The 27,206-nt window shown below is 45.4% G+C and overlaps 1 protein-coding gene across 1 annotated transcript in view; it reads right to left on the reverse strand.

Moving 5' to 3' along the window:
- Nucleotides 1-27,206, reverse strand: part of brsk2a (BR serine/threonine kinase 2a) — a 557,365-nt gene that overhangs the window by 15,243 nt on the left and 514,916 nt on the right. The window contains exons 14-17 of the mRNA XM_064930639.1: nt 17,183-17,390; nt 16,571-16,619; nt 2,690-2,813; nt 434-614 (exon numbers count right to left, since the gene is read on the reverse strand). Of these exons, the coding sequence (XP_064786711.1) occupies nt 434-614; nt 2,690-2,813; nt 16,571-16,619; nt 17,183-17,390 (562 nt within the window). The remainder of the gene's footprint in view (nt 1-433; nt 615-2,689; nt 2,814-16,570; nt 16,620-17,182; nt 17,391-27,206) is intronic.

A 27,206-nucleotide genomic window follows, 5' to 3' on the forward strand; every position in this document is an offset into this window, starting at 1 on the left:
GGAGAAAAATTAAGAGAAAGACAGAGAGGGGAGGAAAAAGGGTAAAGAAATTAAGAGGAAAAGTAAGGAATAAAAGGAATAAAAAGGAAAAACAAAGGAGGGGTCAAGAGAGGAGAGGTCAGGAGAGGACGGGAAAGGAGAAGGGTGGAGAGAAAATAAGATAACAAGGGGGTTAGAGTGGGGGAGGAGGGAAGAGTGTTAGGATAGATCATGGAGATGAAAAGGAGAGTGTGGCTGCCTGCGGTCTCCTGTAACCACTAACATCAGAGAAGCAGCAGGATCCAAATGGCCTATGATTAGTACCAGGGAAAGTGTCCTCTCCCTCCAATCTGGTCCCATGGAGCACACACACACTGTGAAAGACACAAACACAAACACGCACACATGCACACACAAACACCTAGCAGCAGTGTGTGAATGCGTGTACGTGTACCTGAGAGCAGGGTAAAGGTGACAGAGTAGATGCCGTTCTCCTTGGGGGCGGTGGTGCTCTCTGTGTAGGTGATGTCCACCTGGAACTTGACTGGCTTCTGGAAGACCGTGGGGCCGGCTGTGGACTTGTACTCTGCCCGGAAACTCGTCTGGCTGATCACACTGTGGCTGAGACTAGGGATCTGGAAGAGCGATACATCTTTTTTGTTGTTGTTGTTTTATTTTGTAGTTATGAAGAGGACATTCTGAATCAAGAGATAAAAAAAATATAAGGGGGAATCAAGAAGAGAGAGAGGAAAGAGAGACTGAAGAAAAGGAGGGAGGGTGAGAGAGGGAGAAAAATGGGGGAGAGAGAAAGAGGTGGAGCGGCTGATTGTGTGGCTCCTGAGGAAAGAAGTAGGGATAGAGGATCATAGAGAGGGAATAGAGAGTGAGGAGCATACAGAGAGAGGGAGAAAAAGTGTCACAGAGAAAGACTCACTCGTTCAAGTGAGTAAAGAGATAACAGATTGAGAGTGACTTTCAGCTTTTTGCCACATACCTCATACCTATATAAAAAACAGGTTGAATAAAACGTTATTAAAATTACCCTGATGCAACCAAGCACAGATTCAACTCTAACCAGATTACAACGTCAGTGCATCTGAGATTGACACGCGGCACAGAGACTTTAGGGCCCATAGGGCTCTTGCCAAAAGTAGTATACCATAGGGAATAGGATGCCATTTGGAACGCATATTTCAGGCTAATGCAGTGTCAACCCTGCCAACACCCAAATTGTCATGTTTCACCAAACTGCTGCCAAGAGTTTGATTAATCCTAGAGTGCTGAGGAGTATAGTTCCCACTATTCAAGTGTCCATCTACTCTCTGGGACACCAAGCATACACTAGGGGACAAAATAGCTACCTCATAGGAATAGAAGATTGGTTTGCCATTGACCTACAGTGGAGCAAGAGTTTCCATTTGCTATAAGACTTTGTTAAAGCTGTGAGTAAAATTTTATATGTGCTTCTCTGTTGGCTTGCACTGAAAACCGGCTTTCACTATTCATTCACTGGCTTTGGAGATGCAGCGAAGCACAAAGAGATAGAGAGAGACCTGTAGCCTCACACACACACACACACACGCGCACACAGCACTCAGGGCAAAGCCTCTATATGCTAATGATCAGTGGTCCGTGTTGATTTTCTATTGACCTGGTTGCGTCCCAAATGCCACCCTATTCCCTACATAGTGCATTACTTTTGACCAGGACCCACAGCGCTCTGGTCGAAAGTAGTGCACTATGTAGGGAAAAAGGTGCCAATTGGGATGTAGCCCTGGAGTACAGAGTGCCATTCAAAAGGAAAATGGGAGGGATAGCAACACAATCAGCTTACTGAATGGCTAGATAAATCAGAAACATGTAAGCATACGCAAACACACTCACACATGTTCACACGCACACGCACACACACATATTCACGCACACATTCACAGATCTGCGCACTCACGCGCCTCTAAGCTAAACCAATCAACATTGGTGTTATAATGGTAAAATACCCTCTTAGGCTGATAGCAGGTATTGGGGCTATACTGCAACATACCTGCAACATATGCATATACAGTGCCTTGCGAAAGTATTCGGCCCCCTTGAACTTTGCGACCTTTTGCCACATTTCAGGCTTCAAACATAAAAATATAAAACTGTATTTTTTTGTGAAGAATCAACAACAAGTGGGACACAATCATGAAGTGGAACGACATTTATTGGATATTTCAAACTTTTTTAACAAATCAAAAACTGAAAAATTGGGCGTGCAAAATTATTCAGCCCCCTTAAGTTAATACTTTGTAGCGCCACCTTTTGCTGCGATTACAGCTGTAAGTCGCTTGGGGTATGTCTCTATCAGTTTTGCACATCGAGAGACTGAAATTGTTTCCCATTCCTCCTTGCAAAACAGCTCGAGCTCAGTGAGGTTGGATGGAGAGCATTTGTGAACAGCAGTTTTCAGGCCGGAGAGAAGGAAGGAGGCGGGAAAGCAAAGTAGGAGTGAGAAAATGTGGTGAATGAATGACTGAATGAGAAGTGGCAGAGAGCAGAAAATAAGATCAGTAAAGGAGAAGGAAAGAGACATGGGAGAGGTAGAGTAAGAGGGCACAAGGAGAAGAAGGTTTGAGGGAGGAGAGAGGGAGGAGTAACTAGAGAGAGGAACTAAAGAGGGAGGAGAGCAAAAAGACAGAGTGAGAGAAAGGGGTAGAGAGGTTTTACCTACCGAAAGAAAGGCATGGACGATGTCAGCCTTGATGGAGCTCAGAGGCTTGTCTTTGATCAAGATGAAGATCTGCTCCTCTTTATCCAGGTTGATGAAGTTACCAAACCAGGATTTTTTGGCAAGTCTGCAAGGAGGGGAGAAAACGACAGATTGACACAGTTGATCAAAGTACATGTTTTATTGAAACAAATCACTACGGGCTGAAGATTCATAACCTCACATTTGGACTGTTTGCATGTTTGACATACATTTAACCCTTTACACTTGTGCCTCTATATCGGTTGAAAATGGCAGATTTTGGCACTGATAAGAAACTGAATTGGAACGCTGGGCTGTACAGTAACATGCTATACATGACGTCAGAGCTCAAGCTCTGCGCTTCACAACACTGTATGAGTTTTGAATGACAGCCGTTCTGAACTTGAGCACCTCACGCAAAAATAAGTTGCCCCATCCCTCCCACTAATTGGGCAACTTTTGTTTTGTTGTCTGATTGAGTGAAATGCTGTAAATTAAGAGGAATTGATGTATTTTGAAAGATGAGATGTTAAAGAGAATAACAATAAACACTGCTTTGATGTCACACAAGCTAGCCAAATAATCAAGAGTTCAAATGTGCACTTCAAAATTTCCATATCATAAAACTCATGTCAATGTTTATGATCACTATGTTTTTACACGGTGTCATACCCTGGGATGTTCTGAACAGAATGAGCCTGTTTGTCTATTGTTAAGAGAATTTGCTGCAGAACACACACCTAAATGCACTCATGAGTCCATTCTGTAAAATGTAATTAATGGCCAGGCGTTTATTTGCTTCAGTTGATTAAAACAACCGGCGCTAGGCAAAGTGACACGTCTCGCAAACTTTAGAACTGCCACGAGGATGGTAAAGGCCTAGTAACAGGTGCTGCCTAGCAACCTCCATTATGAAGTATCAAATCTCACACTTAGCTATGAGAGAGAGAGAGAGCCCCACCAGAGAGCCCCACCAGACCCCTCAACGCCCCACCAGACCCAGCACACCCCACATGCCCCGCACACCACCAGAGAATCACCACTTCCATCAGATTAGCCAGACTAGACCGGGTCCAGCCTGTTACCCTGTACCAGACCACCACCTCTACCAGACCAGAGAGGAAGCCCCCCGGCCCAGACTTGGCCCTGCTCCATTCCAGAAGGGCCAACAGCAGGACCAGTGCAGCTAAGCAGAGACCATCAGGGTACAGGAGAATACTGTAGAATTGAGAGAGATTAAACAGCTCCTCCACTACATCTGCACTAAACTGCACTACACACACACACACACACACACACACACACACACACACACACACACACACACACACACACACACACACACACACACACACACACACACACACACACACATTGTACTAAAAGTTTACTTGTTCAATAAATAGGAATATAGACACTATCATTCAAAAGTTTGGGGCCACTTAGAAATGTCCTTGTTTTTTAAAGAAAACACTTTTTTTGTCCATTAAAACAACATCAAATTGATCAGAAATAGTGTAGAGATTGTTAATGTTGTAAATGACTATTGCAGCTGTCAACGCCAGATTTTTATGGAATATCTACATAGGTGTACAGAGGCCCATTATCAGCAACCATCACTCCTGTGTTCCAATGACACGTTGTGTTAGCTAATCCAAGTTTATCATTTTAAAAGGCCAATTGATCATTAGAAAACCCTTTTGCAATTATGTTAGCACAGCTGAAAACTGTTGTTCTGATTAAAGAAGCAATACAACTGGCCTTCTTTAGACTAGTTGAGTATCTGGAGCATCAGCATTTGTGGGTTCGATTACAGGCTCAAAATGGCCAGAAACAAAGAAATTTCTTCTGAAACTCGTCAGTCTATTCTTGTCTTGTTCTGAGAAATGAAGGATATTCCATTTGAGAAATTGCAAAGAAACAGAAGATCTCGTACAACTCCCTTCATTGATCAGCTCAAACTGGCTCTAACCAGAATAGAAAGAGGAGTGGGAGGCCCTGGTGCACAACTGAGCAAGAGGACAAGTACATTAGAGTGTCTAGTTTGAGAAACAGACGCCTCACAAGTCCGCAACTGGCATCTTAATTAAATAGTACCCGCAAAACATCCTTCTCAATGTAAACAGCGAAGATGCGACTCCGGGATGCTCCCCCCCCCCACATTAACAATGTCTACACTGTATTTCTGATCAATTTGATGTTATATTAATGGTATTTTTTTTTATTTTCTATCAAAAACAAGGACATTTTCTAAGTGACCCCACTTTTGAAAGCTAGTGAACGAGCTGAGAGAAGGCAAGAAGGGCCATATACGCTATCAAAAGGAACATAAAATTTGACATACCAATTAGGGTCTGGCTAAAAATAATTTAATCAGTTATAGAACCATATGTCCTTGGTTGTGAGGTCTGGGGTCCGCTCACCAAGCAAGATTTTACAAAATGGCACAAACACCAAATTGAGACTCTGCATTCAGAATTCTGCAAAATATCCTCTGTATACAACGTAAAACACCAAATAATGCATGCAGAGCAGTTAGGTTGATACCCGCGAATTATCAAAATCCAGAAAAGAGCTGTTAAATTCTACAACCACCTAAAAGGAAGCGATTCCCAAACCTTCCATAACAAAGCCATCAGAGATGAACCTGGAGAAGAGTCCCCTAAGCAAGTTGGTCCTGGGGCTCTGTTCACAAACACAAACAGACCCCAAAAAGCCCCAGGACAGCAACACAATTAGACCCAACCAAATCATGAGAAAACAAAAAGACAATTACTTGACACATTGGAAAGAATTAACAACAAACAGAGCAAACTAGAATGCTATTTGGCCCTAAACAGAGAGTACACAGTGGTAAAATACCTGACCACTGTGACTGACCCTAACTTAAGGAAAGTTTTGACTATGTACAGACTCAGTGAGCATAGCCTTGCTATTGAGAAAGGCCGCCGTAGGAAGACTTGGCTCTCAAGAAAAGATTGGCTGTGCACACTGCCCACAAAATGAGGTGGGAACTGAGGTGCACTTTCTAACTTCCTGCCAGATGTATTACCATATTAGAGACACATATGTCCCTCAGATTACACAGATCCACAAAGAATTCAAAAACAAACCCAATTTTGATAATCTCCCATATCTACTATGTGAAATACCACAATGTGCCATAAGAGCAGCAATATTTGTGACCTGTTGCCACAAGAAAAGGGCAACCAGTGAAAGACAAACACCATTGTAAATACAACCCATATTTATGTTTATTTATTTTCCCTTTTGTACATCGTTTTTTGTCTGTCAGAAGTATTAAAATTAAATTAGCCTTTAAGTCCTTTATTATGCAAATGTATAAAGTGTGTGTGGGCGACGGAGAGATACTAGGGCTTTCAGGAGGAATGGAAAATTGCATGTCAATTCATAAATGGGTAAATTGAAAACCTCTACCCAACTATTTTGCAATTTATATGGCACAGCAGTCATTTTTTTGTCCTTAAATGAAACTGGTATATATTTTTATTTATCACAATTTTCTTTAACCAATTTTGGTCTTTAATGCAGGGCTGACAGACAAGCTACTTTACCCCCCCCCCCCTGTTTTTAGAGGGCGAGAAATCAAAAGCCTATTTTTCAAAAAATGTCAGTCCACAAGTAATGTGTTTTTCCCTCATTGTATTTACCCAAGTTCTCTCTTAGCTCCAGGACCCCCAACAGTTTTTGTTGTTGTTGCATGATGCAAGGACTCTAGTGCCAGAGAAGAGAAACTCAGAATGAAAATTGCCACAATTTAGACTACCGATAGATCAGCGTTTCCTTTGTGATAGTGTGGTGCAATGACAGAATGCCACCATCTACCACTGACAGTCGCGGCATAAGCTCGTACCTTTTAAAGGAAGAACCACTGTGTAAAGACATAATGACATTTGAAACATCTTTATTTTTTTTTTTTTGTTTTCTGTTAATTTTTGTTGTTATTTTCACTTTTGTTTATTATCTACTTCACCTGCTTCGGTAATGCATATGTTTCCCATGCCAATAAAGCCCTTAAATTGAATTGAAATTGAATTGAGAGAATGTGGCCTACAACAGAGCCTGGACCTGCTAGGACAGTACAGTCAAACCTGGACCCTGGCAGTAAACCCAAAAAGCCACAAGTAACAATTTCCAGAGATCTCAGGGAATTAGAGCTACGTTCTCAATCGGTACAAAATATACAGAGTACTGCATACACTACAATTACTTCTGTTTAAAAATAATCTCAACTGGACACCTAAATCAGGCAAATAATGAACTGAGAGGGAAAGCACATGTGGCATTCAATGCCATTAAAAAGCTATTTTTTATCGAAATACCTATAAAAATGTGTCTAAAACAAATTGAATGTTTCATTGCACCAATTGCACTTTATGGCAGCGAGGTGTGGGGTCCACTTGCAAAACAAGATTTTACTCAAGGGGACAAACACCCCTTTCAAACCCTGCATGCAGGGTTCTGTAAGATTATCCTACATGTCCAGAAGTAAATTACAAACAATGCATGCAGGGCAGAATTCAATTTTGAAAACATCTAAAATACAGTGACCCATTCTCAAATCATTACCAAGCCATGCAATGCCAAGACCTGAGCAAAGAAAAGAGTCCCCTCATCCAGCTGGTCCTGGGGTTGAGTTCACAAACCTGTTTTACTAACACACTGAAGTCTCAGGACCAGAACATCCAATCAATCAGAATAAACTCAATTGCAACACAAGAAACACAAGCACAAAGCAAAATGCAGCACTATCTGGCCCTAAATTGACAGTACATCATGGCAAACTATTTGACCATGTTTACTGATCAAAACCTTAGAAAAACCTTGACAAAGTACACGCTCAGTGAGCACAGCCAATCCATTGAGAAAGGCAGACGATTCACGCCGGGAGAACCTACATCCAGACCACAGCACCACCAGCCACATCCACACCCAACCAATCAATACCCCCGCAAACCAACCATTCCCACACCCCATATTGGCCCCCTCAAATAAGACCTATGCCCCTTCTGCTAACTAACCCCATGCCCCCACTCCCGCAAGGAGGGCCTCAACATGAAAGTCACTCATACGCCCGGCCGTGAGCAGGCAAACAGGCCCAACCCCGACTCTTACACTAGCTCAAGCCAATGGCATGTACCAGATGCTCAGCAGGGTATGTATATAGTCAATTGTAGGCTTTGAGGGGACTCCTAAGGTAGGTACACCTATAGCTAATCTCTTGGCAGTAGTACTACAGACTACTTTATCACTGACCTCAACCCAGTCTCTCAGAGCGTTCACAGTTAGCCCACTGACACCCCTATAAGATCACAGAAAAATCACAGTCTACTTGAACAGAGCAATACTCAATCATGAGGCATCAAAGCCAAAGGAACTGAATAATATTAAGAAATTATAAAGATGGAAGGAAAGTAGTGTGGAAACTTACCAAAAAACAATGCGCCAACAACAAATTAAATCCCTTTTAGACAACTATCTGGACAAAACATTTCACTTTAAATGTGAAGGTGTAAACTTGGCCGTAGAAACCCTAAACAGTATATTTGACCTCTCAGCTTTCCTATCAAATCAAAAAATGTCAAGAAAAAAACAAAGAAAATTAACAACAATGATAAATTATTTGATGAGGATTGCAAAAACCTAAGAAAGAAATTGAGAAACCTATCCAACCAAAAACATAGAGAACCAGAAAACCTGAGATTACACCTTCACTAATGTGAATCGCTAAAACAATACAGATATACACTTTGGAAAAAGAAGGAACAGCCCGTTCCCGAGAAATCAGCTCTATGTAATTGAAGAATCCATAGAATCTAACAGATCCTAGGAAAATTGGAACACACTAAACAAACAACAACACAAAGAGTTATCAATCCAAATTGGAGATGTATGGATAAATCACTTCTCAAATATTTTTGTCTCTATAACAAAGAACAAACAGCAAAAACACATACATGATCAAATACAAATCTAAGAATCAACTATTAAAGACTACCAAATAATGCATGCAGAGCAGAATTAGGCTGTTAACTGCTAATTATCCAAATCCATAAAATAGCAATTAAATTCTACAAACACCTGAAAGGGAGTGATTCTCAATCCTTCCATAACAAAGACATCACCTACAGAGAGATAAACCTGAAGAAGAGTCCCCTAAGCAAGCTGGTCCTGGGACAGAGCAAGTTGGTCCAAAACAGAGCAAACTAGAATGCTATCTGGCCCTAACGATCCTCAACAATACACACAAATCTGAAAGTAAAAGAATGGAATTAAGAAATACATAAATATTAGGACAAGCAATGTCAGTGGCATTGACCAAAATACAGTAGAATACAGTATATACTATACATATGAAATTAGTAAAACAGTATGTAAGCATTGTTAAAGTGACTAGTGTTCCATTATTTAAGTCATCATGTTTCCATGTCAATGTACTGTACATAGGGCAGCAGCCTCTAAGGAGCAGTGTTGAGTAACCGGTGGTAGCCGGCTAGTGATGACTATTTAACAGTCTGATGGTCTTGAGATAGAAGCTGTTTTTCAGTCTCTCGGTCCAAGCTTTAATGCACCTGTACTGGCCTCACCTTCTGCATGATAGTGGGGTGAACAGGCCGTGGCTCAGGGTAGGTGTCATGGAGGCAGTGTTGCCATCAGTTGCTAAATGACGTTGTGATATCGTTGCATAATAACTAAAACATTACGTAGAATATACAACGTTACTCAAATTGACTGGCCCTCTCGGCTGAAATATGATTTGACATTTGTAAATCGCATATTTTTTGATTGTAAAAGTAATATAAACACAACACATTTTATGTGATCAGATATGTTTATTTTTAAACACAACATTTAATTATTGAACAATTACACATTACACGTTATTGAACAATTACATTTGGTTTATTTTCTTTTTATCTAGTAAACCTACACATTCTGAACAATTATAGATTTAAGCAGTGTATTGGTAGTTAGTTATCATGCCTGGCTGCAGTAGCAGACGCTCAGCTCGTGCACAGGCAGCTAGAGTGTGTGACAGAGAAAATCTTTTTGTGTCATTTAGAGGAGCGCATTTTAGCGTTTGAGTCACTTTTCAAAAGTTGCTAAATTAGTTGCTAGGTGCTGTTTGAAAAAAAAGTTGTCACGGTAGTCTGAAAAGTTGCTAAATCTAGCAACAAAATTGCTAAGTTGGCATCATTGCCTGGAGGGCAGGCAGTGTTACCCCGGTGATGCACTGGGTGGATGCACTGCTGTCTCCTGAAGTCCATGATCAGCTCCTTTGTTTTGTTGATGTTCAGGGAAGAGGTTATTTACCTGCCACCACTCTGCCAGGGTCCTCACCTCCTCCCTGTAGGCAATCTCCTGCGTGTCCATGCAGTCATGTGTGAACAGGGAATACAGGAGTGGGCTAATCACATGGGGCTTGTGTTGAGGATCAGTGTAGTGGAGGTGCTGTTTCCTACCTTCACCACCTGGGGGGGGATTCCAGGACTCAGTTGCACAGGGCGGGGTTCAATCCCAGGGCCCTGAGCTTAGTGATGAGGTTGGAGGGTACTATGGTGTTGAAGGCTGAGCTATAGTCAATGAACAGCATTCTTACACACTGTAGGTATTCCTCTTGTCCAGATGGGATAGGACGCCAGGCAGTGCGATGGTGATTGTATCATCTGTGGATCTATTGGGGCAATATGTAAATTTAAGTGGGTCTAGGGTGTCAAGTAAGGTGGAGGTGATATCATCCTTCACTAGATCCTCAAATCACTTCATGATGACAGAAGTGAATGTTTCTTTGGTACAGAAACAATGGTGGACATCTTGAAGCAAGTGGAGACTGCAGACTGGGATAGGGGGAGATTCAAAATGTCTGTAAACTCTCCAGACAGCTGGTCGGCCCAAAATCAAATCAAATCAAATCAAATTTTATTTGGTTAGCAGATGTTAATGTGAGTGTAGCAAAATGCTTGTGCTTCTAGTTCCGAAAATGCAGTAATAACCAACAAGTAATCTAGCTAACAATTCCAAAACTACTACCTTATACACACAAGTGTAAAGGGATCAAGAATATGTACATAAAGATATATGAATGAGTGATGGTACAGAGCGGCATAGGCAAGATGCAGTAGATGGTATCGAGTACAGTATATACATATGAAATGAGTATGTAAACAAAGTGGCATAGTTTAAAGTGGCTAGTGATACATGTATTACATAAAGATGCAGTAGATGATATTGAGTACAGTATATACGTATACATGAGATAAATAATGTAGGGTATGTAAACATTATATTAAGTAGCATTGTTTAAAGTAGCTAGTGATATATTTTACATCAATTCCCATCAATTCCCATTATTAAAGTGGCTGGAGTTGAGTCAGTGTGTTGGCAGCAGCCACTCAATGTTAGTGGTGGCTGTTTAACAGTCTGATGGCCTTGAGATAGAAGCTGTTTTTTGATGCACCTGTACTGACCTCGCCTTCTGGATGATAGCGGGGTGAACAGGCAATGGCTCGGGTGGTTGTTGTCCTTGATGATCTTTATGGCCTTCCTGTGACATCGGGTGGTGTAGGTGTCCTGGAGGGCAGGTAGTTTGCCCCCGGTGATGCGTTGTGCAGACCTCACTACCCTCTGGAGAGCCTTACTGTTGAGGGCGGAGCAGTTGTCGTACCTGGCGGTGATACAGCCCGACCGGATACTCTCGATTGTGCATCTGTAGAAGTTTGTGAGTGCTTTTGGTGACAAGCCGAATTTCTGAGGTTGAAGAGGCGCTGCTGTGCCTTCTTCACGATGCTGTCTGTGTGGGTGGACCAATTCAGTTTGTCTGTGATGTGTATGCCGAGGAACTTAAAACTTACTACCCTCTCCACTACTGTTTCATCGATGTGGATAGGGGGGTGTTCCTTCTGCTGTTTCCTGAAGTCCACAATCACCTCCTTAGTTTTGTTGACGTTGAGTGTGAGGTTATTTTCCTGACACCACACTCCGAGGGCCCTCACCTCCTCCCTGTAGGCCATCTCGTCGTTGTTGGTAATCACGCCTACCACTGTTGTGTCGTCCGCAAACTTGATGATTGAGTTGGAGGCGTGCGTGGCCACGCAGTCGTGGGTGACCAGGGAGTACAGGAGAGGGCTCAGAACGCACCCTTGTGGGGCCCCAGTGTTGAGGATCAGCGGGGTGGAGATGTTGTTACCTACCTTCATCACCTGGGGGCGGCCCGTCAGGAAGTCCAGTACCCAGTTGCACAGGGCGGGGTCAAGACCCAGGGTCTCGAGCTTGATGACGAGTTTGGAGGGTACTATGGTGTTAAATGCTGAGCTGTAGTCGATGAACAGCATTCTAACATAGGTATTCCTCTTGTCCAGATGGGTTAGGGCAGTGTGCAGTGTGGTTGAGATTGCATCGTCTGTGGACCTATTTGTGCGGTAAGCAAATTGGAGTGGGTCTAGGGTGTCAGGTAGGGTGGAGGTGATATGGTCCTTGACTAGTCTCTCAAAGCACTTCATGATGACGGAAGTGAGTGCTACGGGGCGGTAGTCGTTTAGCTCAGTTACCTTAGCTTTCTTGGGAACAGGAACAATGGTGGCCTCTTGAAGCATGTGGGAACAGCAGACTGGGATAGGGATTGATTGAATAAGTCCGTAAACACACCAGCCAGCTGGTCTGCGCATATGCTCTGAGGGCGCGGCTGGGGATGCCGTCTGGGCCTGCAGCCTTGCGAGGGTTAACACGTTTAAATGTTTTACTCACCTCGGCTGCAGTGAAGGAGAGTCCGCATGTTTTGGTTGCGGGCCGTGTCAGTGGCCCGCAACCAAAAAGCGGGCAAAAAAGTTATTTAGTTCTGAGGACACGTCTAGGGAGGCTGTCTAGCCCGGCAGCCTTGTGAGGGTTAAATATTTTACTCACATCGGTGTTTAGTTTGTCTGGGAGCCACGTGGCCGGTTTTCCCTGTGTTGTCTGTTATCGTCTGTAGACACTGCCACATACATCTCGTGTCTGAGCCATTGAATTGAGACTCCACTTTGTCTCTGTACTGACGTTGTACCTGTTTGATTGCTTTATGGAGGTAATAACTACACTGTTGGTATTCAGCCATATTCCCAGTCACCTTGACGTGACTCAATGCGATGGCCCGCGCTTTCCATTTTGTGCGAATGCTGCCATCTATCCACGGTTTTTGGTTTGGGTAGGTTTTAATAGTCACAGTGGGAACAACATCCCCTTCCTGATGAACTCAGTCACTGTGTCCGTTTATACGTCAATGTTATTCTCAGAGGCAATCTGGAACATATCCCTGTCTGCGTGATCTGATTTGCCAAAGGGAGGGTGGGGGAGGGCCTTGTAGCCATCCCGGAAGAGAGAGTAACACATTTGAGAATTTTTGAAGCGTGAATAGTACAGGCAATGTGCTGCTAGAACTTCGGAAGCGTTTTCCTCAAATGTGCCTTGTTAAAATTCCCTGCTAGAATAAATGTGCCCTCAGGATATGTGGTTTCCAGTTTGCACAAAGTCCAGTGTAGTTCTGAGGGCCGTCGTGGTATCAGGTTGAGGGGGAATATACACAGCTGTAACTATAACCTCTTGGGAGGTAATACAGGCGGCATTTGATGTGAGGTATTCTTGGTCAAATGAACAAAAGGACTTGAGTTCCTGTACATTATCGAAGTCACACCATGAGTATTTAATCATGAACCATACACCACCGCCTTTCTTCTTCCCAGAGAGTTCTTTATTTCTGTCTCCACGATGTACTGAGAACCCAGCTGGCTGTATTGACGGGGACAGTATATCTGGAGAGACCCATGATTCCGTGAAAGAGAGTATGCTACAGTCCCCGATGTCTCTCTGGAAAGAGATCCTCGCCCTGAACTTTTTCTACTTTATTGTCCAGGCACTGAACATTAGTGAGTAATATACTTGGAAGCGGTGGATGGTGTGCAGGCCTTATGAGTCGGACTAGAAGTTCACTCCGAATACCTCTTCTCCGCCGGTGGCATCTGGGTTCAATTGCCCTGGGGGGTATAAACAAAGGATCCAATTCGGGAAAGTCGTACTTCTTGTAGTAATGCTGGTGAGTTACCAACGGTCTGATATCCAAAAGTTATCATATAATGCCCTTTCTCTTGCATTTCAAGATGATGGGGGGGGGGGGGGGGGGTAAATGCATGTTTTTTATTTGTATTATCTTTTACCAGATCTAATGTGTTATATTCTCATACATTCATTTCACATTTCCACAAACTTCAAAGTGTTTCCTTTCAAATGGTATCAAGAATATGCATATCCTTGCCTCAGGTCCTAAGCTACAGACAGTTAGATGTCATTTTAGGCGATAATTGAAAAAAAGGGTCTGATCCTTAAGGGGTACACTTCTACTATGTACAGATTCAGTGAGCATAGCCTTGCTATTGAGAGAGGCCGCTGTAGGCAGTCCTGGCTCTTAAGAGAGACAGGCAATGTGCATACTGCCCAGAAACTGAGGTGGAAAACTCCTGCCAAATGTATGACCATATTAGAAACTCCCGTATCTGTTGGATGAAATAGTGTGCCATCACAGCAGCATGTTTTGTGCCAATAAAGCCCCCCCCCCCCACACACACACAGAGACAGAGAGAGAGACATTGTTACAACACTGTGTATATATATATATACATATATATATATATATATATATATATATATATATATATACATATATAATATTACATTTGTAATGTCTTTATTGTTTTGAAACTTCTGTATGTGTAATGTTTACTGTTAATATGTATTGTTTATTTCACTTTTGTATATTATCTACCTCACTTGCTTTGGCAATGTTAACACATAACACATGTTTCCCATGCCAATAAAGCCCCTTGGAGGGAGGGAGAGAGGGAGAGAGAGAGAGGGAGAGAGAGAATGAGACCAAAGAGAAATGGGTACTGAGTGAGGGACAGGGAGAAATAGGCTATAGAGTCCAGTCGTCACAGACAAACCTGGCTGCCCAGAGAGGACAGGCTGTGCTCACTCTGCTCCAGGAGAGAGGTAGAGACAGAGCTGCACCAAAAGTATAATTCAAAAGCCCAAATGTGCAGTTTTGGCAGCCACAACCTGAGGGACAGCCAGTGAAAAGTGCAATGTAATGGCGATAATATTTCCCATCTTGTTTTGTTTTGTCTTTCATACCACGTCATGTGTCTTCTCAGTCATGTTGACACTGGTCTACTACCAGGTTATGTGGCTTCTCGGTCATGTGTCTTCTCAGTCATGTTTACACTGGTCTACTACCATTGCTTTAATGTATTGTTGTTTTCATTAATATTGTTGTTGTAGTTGTTGTTAATGGTAATCCCATGTCCACTACTACTATTATTATTGCTGTTGGTCCCACCATTTATTTATATATAAATATATATGTATTTTTATTTTTCGATATGTATACTTTGACAATGTAAGTAATAATGAACTTGCCATGTCAATAAAGTCAATTGAATTGAATTGAATTGAGAAATAGGTACTGAGTGAGGGACAGAGAGAAATAGGTACTGAGTCTCAGCCTCCAGTATTTATGCTGCAGTAGTTTATGTGTCGGGGGGCTGGGGTCAGTTTGTTATATCTGGAGTACTTCTCCTGTCCAATTCGGTGTCCTGTGTGAATCTGTGTGCATTCTCTAATTCTCTCCTTCTCTCTCTCTTTCTTTCTCTCAGAGGACCTGATCCCTAGGACCATGCCCCAGGACTACCTGACATGATGACTCCTTGCTGTCCCCAGTCCACCTGGCCGTGCTGCTACTCCAGTTTCAACTGTTCTGCCTTATTATTATTCGACCATGCTGGTCATTTATGAACATTTGAACATCTTGGCCAATGTTCTGTTATAAACTCTACCCGGCACAGCCAGAAGAGGACTGGCCAACCCACATAGCCTGGTTCCTCTCTAGGTTTCTTCCTAGGTTTTGGCCTTTCTAGGGAGTTTTTCCTAACCACCGTGCTTCTACACCTGCATTGCTTGCTGTTTGGGGTTTTAGGCTGGGTTTCTGTACAGCACTTTGAGATATTAGCAGATGTACGAAGGGCTATATAAATAAATTTTATTTTATTTGATTTGAGTGAGGGACAGAGAGAGAGAGAGAGAGAGACCTAGAGAAATAGGTACTGAGTGAGGGACAGAGAGAGAGCGAGACAGAGAGAGAGACCGGGAGAAATAGGTTCTGAGTGAGGGACAGAGAGAGAGAGCGAGACAGAGAGAGAGAGAGAGACCGGGGGAAATAGGTACTGAGTGAGTGAGGGAGTTGAAGTGGGGATGAGTCTGAATACTTACTCTGGGGATGAGTCTGGTGAGATGCTGCCTTTGTATTTCCTAGGGTAGGATATACAACAGCATTTTATATTTTATTTACTCTTACATTGCTCCTAAGGGCTCTATTATTTTCTATATATATACACAAAACTTTTGATTTTATTTTCATTGTTGGACAGAAAAGACACCAGGATATCGGCTCCAAGTGAGAAATTTGGAAACCTGTTCCCAAGTATTCCAACACATAATAGAGAAACACGTGATTGTATATAAATGTAAGCAAGGTTTAAATGATTGCGTTATAATCAAATATTACATCTGTTTGGGCTTATTGCGGTCAATTTGCAGTTTAACATATGATTTGTAATTATGTGCCGGCCACCCGACCATCTATTGATACTCTACTTTGTGTGTGTGTGTACTGTATTGTGTGGAATTGGAGAAGACAGGTAAAGGTACTTACTCTGGGGTGATGCTGTGTTTGTGTGCGTGTGTGTGTTACGTTAGTCAGTGTGTCGTATGTAAGGACTGAGTTGTGTTGACATGGAGAGGATAGGTAAAGGTACTTACTCTGGGGAAGACTCTGGTGTGAGGCTGGACATCTCCTCTTGTGTGGGAACTGGGTAGAGAGAAGCAAGGTCACAGGTTAGAGAAAGCGCAAAGGTTAGAAAGGGGATCAAAAGCTTGTTGCATTTTTTTTAACCTTTATTAACTAGGCAAGACAGTTAAGAACAAATTCTTATTTACAATGACGGCCTACCCCGGCCACCAATTGTGTGCCGTCCTATGGGAGTCCCAATCACAGTCGGTTGTGACACAGCCTCAAATCCAAAAAGGGTATGTGGTGACGCCTCTAACATGGAGATGCAGTGCCTTAGACCGCTGCTCCACTCGGGAGCCGAAATGCATGCAGCCTGCTCTCATAAAGCAACAATCAGAGATGGGTATCCCAAAGCCTTCATAGCTAAAGTAGTTCTTTATTTCTCTTGCAGATCTATACTCAGAACAACAAAGTTCCTAATGCAACAAATGTTGTTCATCCACTCGCAAAAGATTGACTGTCAAACATTGATTTTATAATTGTTTTCTCACGGCTGTGCAGCTGAGTTCTGAACAAAAAAGGAATGACTATTTTCACTTTGAAGGCTTTAGGAAACCCATTTCTTTTTCCTCTGTCAGTACCTTGTAGTTTCCTGCGGTGAAAGCGTGGCGAGCCCAGGAAGCTGTTCTTGATGGAGTTGAGGCGTGTCCTCCAGGGCATACCGCCGATAGATGGGCTGGGGGGCGGCGTGGGGTTGGGCGTGCCCGCCGGGCTCTCCTTGGGTGTGTGCACAGGGGTGCCCTTGGGGGTGGGGAGGGGGCTGCCCCGGGGGGATGGGTGAGGGGTAACCTGTATGAGGGGGATAGATTTGGGACCGTAGTCAGTGCCCGAGTGAGAGGGAGATGGTGTGGGCGAGGGGGTGGGTGAGGGCGCCACTGGATGGAAGGGATGCCATTGAATGGGCGAGAGGGGCACTGCATCGGGGGCATGGGTGACAGAGAGCTGGGGGATTGTGGGGGAGGGCGTTGTGAGAGCAGGGCGCCGCTGCCCCATGGGGCTGCTCGGGGGTGCTCTGAGAGATGTGACAGAGGTGGCGGAGGAGGAGGGGGATGGGGGCTGACAGGGGGTAGAGGTCTCCGACTTGGGGGGCACAATCACTGGGCTGAGGGAGGGGGTCTCCGGAAGGGGGTTGGAGTGGGTGGACGCAAGGGGCTTGGGCAGCAGTTTGGGCTTGGCCGGGAGGGTTTGGTTGCTGGGGTCGGGTGGCAGCAGCTGCCCGCTGTCCGGGGCCAGGGAGTTGGGGGTGGGGGCGCGATGGGCAACTGTCCAGTTGGTGTGGGGGGCAAGGGGCTCGGGGGAGGGGCAGGGGCTGGAGCTGGGCGACTGGGAGAAGTCTGGAGACGGGGGGGGTACACAGAACTTTCTGAGAGGCTACATTTTGGGTAGAAAGAAGGGAGCATACGCATAATATGAACAGTACCAAAAGCAGGGGGTGCACAAAGACACACAGATACACACAACACACACAGACGAATACACACACGAATGCCCACACATGCAGATGCAACACAGAGCAAACAGCCACAAAACCAGCAGCGAGAGAGACAGCCAGGCACAGATAGGCAGGTGAGGTGTGATACAGTAATGATGGATGGATGGAGGGAGGGGTATATAAAGAAAAAGACAAAAAGAAGAACAAACATGGAGTCGGTTAGCTCATTCAGCAAATCGGCCAAGTAGAAAGGCAACAAGACCATGGGACAGTGTAAACAAAACAAAAAAACAACAACATTGCAAGCATTCAAAACAGACAGATGTTAAAAAAAGTGCAATGTGATATAAGGTGATGTGCTGTCAGTGACCAAAGCAAGCAAACACACACAGAAAGGTGAAAAACAAGGCAGGCTAGCTGTCTGAGCAAGGCTTTTGCTGAGACATGAAAACCATGGACACTTGGCCTGGTAAACCTAAAGGGGCAATCCATTTTTGGACTTATAAATGAATGATATGTAACCATTGATTCTTGAAGTTATTAGTGCCTCGTGAGCTTAGCTCCACTGTTGTAACCCATCAGAACCCAAAATATAAGGGCCTACTTCAATCAGATCCGTTTTAGCCTATATCCACATAGCTGATGTTTTGACGGTGTCCGAGTTGGAATTTACTTTCACAAGCAGCTCATGGCATTATACCTAAAGCTGACATTAACATTGGCAGCACGGAGTCGCATTAAGATAAATCCAACGCAGCCTTGTTTTCAAGCGAACACTGAAATGTAAGATGCAATCTACACCTCTATTAGGCTGATAGAAATCCTCAATATTTCGTTGAATGACAGTAAATTTGAGCATCAAATTCTATTGGTCCTAAGTTCTGTCTTCTATTGATCTTAAGCCGGGTTCTATATAGCCTACACTAACTCGATTTGATCTTCTAACGTGAGTGGGATGGGTGTGAATTTGTGACAATGATCAAGAGCAAACAAATTGACAGCACCAACGCACTTGCACCAACACAGTTACACCTCCGACACCGCTAAAACAGCTATGCAGGTGTGTCAGAAGGTGCAAACAATAGGCACACGGTAAACAAATACATTTGACCAAAAACCAACGGTAAATATAACGCACGGGTGAACACAGCACCCGTCGAAAAACCAGCCATAATGAACCGAACTGAACATAGAAATAATCACGCACAACAAACATGGGGGAAACAGAGGGTTAAATACATGAACATGTAATTGGATATTGAAAACCAGGTGTGTAGAAAATAAAGACAAAACCAATGGAAAATGAAAGTTGGATCAGCGATGGCTAGAAAACCGGTGATGTCGACCGCTGACCGTCGCCATACAAGGAGAGGGACCGACCTCGGCGGAAGTCGTGACAGTACGCTCCAGCAACGTGCTGACGGGGACGACCTGGAGGGTGAGGCGCAGGGCGAGCCGGATGGAGACGGTGGAACTCCCGCAGCATCGATGTGGCCAACACTTACTCCACAAGCACCCAGCATCTCTCCTCCGGACCGTACCCCTCCCACTCCACGAGGTACTGAAGGCCCCTCGCCCGACACCTCGAATCCAGTATGGATCGAACTGAGTATGCCGGGGCCCCCTCGATGTCCAGAGGGGGCGGAGGAACCACCCGCACCTCAGACTCCTGGAGTGGACCAGCCACCACCGGCCTGAGGAGAGACACCTGGAACAAGGGGTTAAAAGGATAATCGGGGGGAAGCTGTAACCTGTAACATACCTCGTTCAGTCTCCTCAGGACTTTGAATGGCCCCACAAACCGCGGGCCCAGCTTCCGGCAGGACAGGCGGAGGGGCAGGTTTCGGGTCGAGAGCCAGACGCGGTCCCCCGGTGCGAACACCGGGAACTCTCAGCGGTGGCGATCTGCATAGGTTTTCTGGCGCCTCACGGCCCGCTGAAGGTCCACATGAGCGGCATCCCAGATCTCCTCAGCGCTCCTAAACCAGTCATCCACCGCAGGAGCCTCGATCTGGCTCTGATGCAAAGGTGCCAGGACCGGCTGGTACCCCAGTACGGACTGGAAGGGGGAGAGGTTAGTGGTGGAGTTCTGGGCCATCTCTGCCCAGGGCACAAACACCACCCACTCCCCCGGCCGGTCCTGGAAATAGGACCGCAGAAACCTACCCACATCCTGGTTCACTCTCTCCATCTGCCTGTTACTCTCGGGGTGGAAACCCGAGGTAAGGCTGACCGAGACCCCCAGATGTTCCATGAATGCCCTCCAGACCCTTGACGTGAACTGGGGACCTCGATCAGATACTATGTCTTCAGGCACCCCGTAGTGCCGGAAGACGTGTGTAAACAGGGCCTCCGCAGTCTGTAGGGCCGTAGGGAGACCGGGCAAAGGGAGGAGAGGACAGGACTTAGAAAACCGATCCACAACAACCAGGATCGTGGTGTTACCCTGTGATGGAGGAATCCACCGACAGGTGCGACCACGGCCGTTGTGGAACGGGTAAGGGTTGAAACTGCCCTCTGGGCAAGTGACTAGGGGCCTTGCACTGGGCACACACCGAGCAAGAGGAGACATAAACGCTTAGCTAATGTGGACCACCAGTACTTCCCACTAAGACACTGCACTGTCCGACCGATGCCCAGATGACCAGAGGAGTGTGACGTATGGGCCCAATAGATCAAATGGTCGTGGACAGCAGACGGAACGTACAGACGCCCAGCTGGACATTGGGGGGGAGTGTCCTCTGTATGCAACGCCCGCTCGATGTCCGCGTCCAGCTCTCACACTACGGGTGCCACCAGGCAAGAGGCCATAAGTATGGGAGTGGGATCCATGGGCCGCTCCTCTGTGTCATACATCCGGGACAGAGCTTCTGCCTTTGCGTTCTGGGAACCTGGTCTGTAGGATAGGGTGAAAACAAATCGGTTAAAAAACATGGCCCACCTTGCCTGGCGAGGATTCAGTCTCCTCGCCGCCTGGATGTACTCCAGATTGCAGTGGTCAGTCCCCTCAAGCCAATGTCTCCACGTCTTCAAAGCCTTGACGACAGCCAACAACTTCCGGACCTCCACGTCATAGTTTCGCGCTTTGGTTGCGTGCCCGAGCGCTGAGAGAGCACTGCTCCTATCCCAGCCTCTGACTCGTCCACATCCACTATGAACGCCAAAGAGGGATCCGGATGGGCCAGCATGGGAGCCGAGGTAAATAGAGCCCTCAGCTGACCAAAAGCCCTGTCCGCCTCAGCTGACCACTGCAAACGCACCGATCCTCCCTTCAGCAGTGAGGAAATGGGAGCCGCTACCTGCCCAAAACCCCGGATAAACCTACGGTAGTAGTTGGCAAACCCTAACTTCTGCACTTCCTTTACAGTGGTGGGAGTCGGACAATTACGCACGGCTGTAATGCGGTCACTCTCCATTCCACCCCTGAAGTGGAAATGCGGTACCCTAGGAAGGAGACGGACGGTTGGAAAAACAGGCATTTCTCAGCCTTCACGTACAAGTCATGCTCCAACAGACGACCAAACACCCTGCGCACCAGGGACGTCGGCGCGTGTAGCGGAGTATATCAGAATGTCATCAATATACACCACTACACCCTGCCTGTGCAGGTCCCTGAAAATCTTGTCTACAAAGGCCTGGAAGACTGATTGAGCATCCATCAACGCGTAAGGCATGACGAGGTACTCATAGTGCCCTGAGGTGGTACTAAATACCTTCTTCCACTCATCCCCCTCCAAATCAAATCATCAAATCAAATCAAATTTTATTTGTCACATACACATGGTTAGCAGATGTTAATGCGAGTGTAGCGAAATGCTTGTGCTTCTAGTTCCGACAATGCAGTAATAACCAACAAGTAATCTAACTAACAATTCCTAAACCACTGTCTTATACACAGTGTAAGGGGATAAAGAATATGTACATAAGGATATATGAATGAGTGAATGAGTGAATGAGTGATGGTACATTGAAAATAAGAATTTGTTCTTAACTTGCCTAGTTAAATAAAAATAAAAATACAGTAGATGGTATATACTGTATCAAGTACAGTATACACATATGAGTATGTAAACAAAGTGGCATAGTTAAAGTGGCTAGTGATACATGTATTACCTAAGGATGCAGTCGATGATATAGAGTACAGTATATGTATATGAGATGAATAATGTAGGGTAAGTAACATTATATAAGGTAGCATTGTTTAAAGTGGCTAGTGGTATATTTACATCAATTCCCATTATTAAAGTGGCTGGAGTTGAGTCAGTGTCCGTGTGTTGGCAGCAGCCACTCAATGTTAGTGGTGGCTGTTTAACAGTCTGATGGCCTTGAGATAGAAGCTGTTTTTCAGTCTCTCGGTCCCAGCTTTGATGCACCTGTACTGACCTCGCCTTCTGGATTGATAGCGGGGTGAACAGGCAGTGGCTCGGGTGGTTGATGTCCTTGATGATCTTTATGGCCTTCCTGTAACATCGGGTGGTGTAGGTGTCCTGGAGGGCAGGTAGTTTGCCCCCGGTGATGCGTTGTGCAGACCTCACTACCCTCTGGAGAGCCTTACGGTTGAGGGCGGAGCAGTTGCCGTACCAGGCGGTGATACAGCCCGCCAGGATGCTCTCGATTGTGCATCTGTAGAAGTTTGTGAGTGCTTTTGGTGACAAGCCGAATTTCTTCAGCCTCCTGAGGTTGAAGAGGCGCTGCTGCGCCTTCTTCACGATGCTGTCTGTGTGAGTGGACCAATTCAGTTTGTCTGTGATGTGTATGCCGAGGAACTTAAAACTTGCTACTCTCTCCACTACTGTTCCATCGATGTGGATAGGGGGGTGTTCCCTCTGCTGTTTCCTGAAGTCCACAATCATCTCCTTAGTTTTGTTGACGTTGAGTGTGAGGTTATCTTCCTGACACCACACTCCGAGGGCCCTCACCTCCTCCCTGTAGGCCGTCTCGTCGTTGTTGGTGATCAAGCCTACCACTGTTGTGTTGTCCGCAAACTTGATGATTGAGTTGGAGGCGTGCGTGGCCACGCAGTCGTTGGTGAACAGGGAGTACAGGAGAGGGCTCAGAACTCACCCTTGTGGGGCCCCAGTGTTGAGGATCAGCGGGGAGGAGATGTTGTTACCTACCCTCACCACCTGGGGGCGGCCCGTCAGGAAGTCTAGTACCCAGTTGCACAGGGCGGGGTCGAGACCCAGGGTCTCGAGCTTGATGTCGAGCTTGGAGGGTACTATGGTGTTGAATGCCGAGCTGTAGTCGATGAACAGCATTCTCACATAGGTATTCCTCTTGTCCAGATGGGTTAGGGCAGTGTGCAGTGTGGTTGAGATTGCATCGTCTGTGGACCTATTTGGGCGGTAAGCAAATTGGAGTGGGTCTAGGGTGTCAGGTAGGGTGGAGGTGATATGGTCCTTGACTAGTCTCTCAAAGCACTTCATGATGACGGAAGTGAGTGCTACGGGGCGGTAGTCGTTTAGCTCAGTTACCTTAGCTTTCTTGGGAACAGGAACAATGGTGGCCCTCTTGAAGCATGTGGGAACAGCAGACTGGTATAGGGATTGATTGAATATGTCCGTAAACACACCAGCAAGCTGGTCTGCTCATGCTCTGAGGGCGCGGCTGGGGATGCCGTCTGGGCCTGCAGCCTTGCGAGGGTTAACACGTTTAAATGTTTTTATTCACCTCGGCTGCAGTGAAGGAGAGACCGCATGTTTCCGTTGCAGGCCGTGTCAGTGGCACTGTATTGTCCTCAAAGCGGTCAAAAAAGTTATTTAGTCTGCCTGGGAGCAAGACATCCTGGTCCGTGACTGGGCTGGATTTCTTCCTGTAGTCCGTGATTGACTGTAGACCCTGCCACATGCCTCTTGTGTCTGAGCCGTTGAATTGAGGTTCTACTTTGTCTCTGTACTGACGCTTAGCTTGTTTGATAGCCTTGCGGAGGGAATAGCTGCACTGTTTGTACTCGGTCATGTTACCAGACACCTTGCCCTGATTAAAAGCAGTGGTTCGCGCTTTCAGTTTCACGCGAATGCTGCCATCAATCCACGGTTTCTGGTTAGGGAATGTTTTAATCGTTGCTATGGGAACGACATCTTCAACGCACGTTCTAATGAACTCGCACACCGAATCAGCGTATTCGTCAATGTTGTTATCTGACGCAATACAAAACATGTCCCAGTCCACGTGATGGAAGCAGTCTTGGAGTGTGGAGTCAGCTTGGTCGGACCAGCCTTGGACAGACCTCAGCGTGGGAGCTTCTTGTTTTAGTTTTTGTCTGTAGGCAAGTATCAGCAAAATGGAGTCGTGGTCAGCTTTTCCGAAAGGGGGGCGGGGCAGGGCCTTATATGCGTCGCGGAAGTTAGAGTAACAGTGATCCAAGGTTTTTCCGCCCCTGGTTGCGCAATCGATATGCTGATAAAATTTAGGGAGTCTTGTTTTCAGATTAGCCTTGTTAAAATCCCCAGCAACAATGAATGCAGCCTCCGGATAAATGGCTTCCAGTTTGCAAAGAGTTAAATAAAGTTCGTTCAGAGCCATCGATGTGTCTGCTTGGGGGGGGGATATATACGGCTGTGATTATAATCGAAGAGAATTCTCTTGGTAAATAATGCGGTCTACATTTGATTGTGAGGAATTCTTAATCAGGTGAACAGAAGGATTTGAGTTCCTGTATGTTTCTTTCATCGCACCATGTCTCGCCATAAGGCATACACCCCCACCCCTCTTCTTACCAGAAAGGTGTTTGTTTCTGTCGGCGCGATGCGTGGAGAAACCCGTTGGCTGCACCACTTCAGATAGCGTCTTTCCAGTGAGCCATGTTTCCGTGAAGCACAGAACGTTACAGTCTCTGATGTCCCTCTGGAATGCTACCCTTGCTCGGATTTCATCAACCTTGTTGTCAAGAGACTGGACATTGGCAAGAAGAATGCTAGGGAGTGGTGCACGGTGTGCCCGTCTCCGGAGTCTGACCAGAAGACCGCCTCGTTTCCCTCTTTTTCGGAGTCGTTTTTTTGGGTCGCTGCATGCGATCCATTCGGTTGTCCTGTTTGTAAGGCAGAACACAGGATCCGCGTCGCGAAAAACATATTCTTGGTCGTACTGATGGTGAGTTGACGCTGATCTTATACACAGTAGTTCTTCTCGACTGTATGTAATGAAACCTAAGATGACCTGGGGTACTAATGTAAGAAATAACACGTAAAAAAACAAACTGCATAGTTTCCTAGGAACGAGAAGCGAGGCGGCCATCTCTGTCGGTGCCGGACTTTAGTATGTCCGGCGCCCGGATACACACCAGGTTGTAAGCGCTCCTGAGATCCAATTTTGTGAAGAAGCACGCCCCGTGCATTGACTCAATCGCACTGGCTATGAGAGGTAGGGGGTAACTGTACCTCACCGTGATCTGGATGATGCCTCGATAGTCAATACATGGGCGCAGACCTCCATCCTTCTTCTTCACAAAAAATAAACTTGGAGGCAGGTGAAGTGGAGGGCCGAATGTACCCCTGCTCCAGGGATTCGGAGACATATGTTTCCATAGCCGCCGTCTCCTCTTGTGACAAGGGACACACGTGACTCCTGGGAAGTGCTGCGTCTACCAGGAGATTTATCGCACAATCCCCCCGATGGGTTGGTAATTGAGTCGCCTTATTCTTACAGGAGGCGAGAACCAAATCGGCATATTCAGAGGGGATGCGCACGGTGGAGAACTGGTATGGACTTTCCACCGTAGTCGCACCGACGGAAACCCCTAAACACCTCCCCGGGCAATCTCGTGACCACCCCGTGAGGGCCCTCTGTTGCCACGAAATAGTGGGGTCATGACAGGCCAACCAGGGTATACCCAGCACCACGGGAAACGCAGGAGAATCAATAAGGAAATAAATGATTTTCTCATTTGGCGATGCCGAGATGTTGCTGAGATGTTGTAAAATGCAGCATGCTGCTGGATGCGCTCCTCAACCCCTAATCCAGGGTTGTCTGCTCCTGCTGACTCAATATGGTTGGGTGTGTGATTCTGTCAGAAGGTGAGTGTAGCTGGTGCATGAAGTCAGGCGCAGGAGAGCAAAATGAGTGAGTAACGTACTTTACTCAAACAATAAAGGCACAAGGTAAACAAATACACTTGACCAAAAACCAATGGTAAATATTACGTACGGGTGAACACAGCACCCGTTGAAAAACCAGCCACAATGAACCGAACTGAACATAGAAATAATCACCCACAACAAACATGGGGGAAACAGAGGGTTAAATACATGTAATTGGATAATGAAAACCAGGTGTGTAGAAAATAAAGACAAAACCAATGGAAAATAAAAGATGGATCAGCGATGGCTAGAAAACCGGTGATGTCCACCGCCGAACGCCGCACGTACAAGGAGAGGGACCGACCTCGGCGGAAGTCGTGGCAAGGTGTATCACCGGTTAATGCTTGATTTGATTGATTCGAGGCCTGAGATTGTTTAACTCCAATGTTTGTAAACAAAGTAAATGTAAACAAATACTATAAAGCTTTAAAATATGGTTCAAACTATTATTTTTAAATGATGGATGGTCAGTCCTTGCATTCATAGCTCTGACTATGAATTTAAGAGTGGTTACATTTCTCCAGCCCAGTCCCTCAGCTTTTTACTGAAACGTTTTGCTATTGTTTCAACTGCTGGTTTGCCGCTTTGAACATTTTTGAAACTTTTTAAAACACTTCATAGTTATTATGAGTGCACCACTTCTTCAGATTTTGTGGTAACAAACACTCTCAAGTGAGACACAAACCACGTTTCCATCCACAGTTTTAATGTGAATAAAGTCATACTGTATAAAATAAAATCATGACAGCTAGGATGGAAACAGGAAGTTTTGGTAAAATGTTATAATTGCAGACAAATCATTTGTTTGTTTGACGTGGTGGGATCTCTTTTTTGTGTCTGTAAAATGCATTATGTGAGAAATGGCAATGGAAACAACTTTATAGGCAAATATTGATATAATAACCTTCATGTTAAAGTAAACTTGGAGTCACACAAAGATATGGTTTGTGGTCCTCCCACTACGACTCGGGAAATCATGCAGTTTTTTAGGGAACGTATTAAATACAGTGCTTTCGGGAAGTGTTCAGACCCCTTGACTTTTCCACATTTTGGTACATTGTGCTTAACAAAATAGAATAATAAAAGTTGAGAAAG

The sequence above is a fragment of the Oncorhynchus masou genome, chromosome 22 (assembly GCF_036934945.1).
Source record: "Oncorhynchus masou masou isolate Uvic2021 chromosome 22, UVic_Omas_1.1, whole genome shotgun sequence".
Classification (NCBI taxonomy): Eukaryota; Metazoa; Chordata; class Actinopteri; order Salmoniformes; family Salmonidae; genus Oncorhynchus; species Oncorhynchus masou.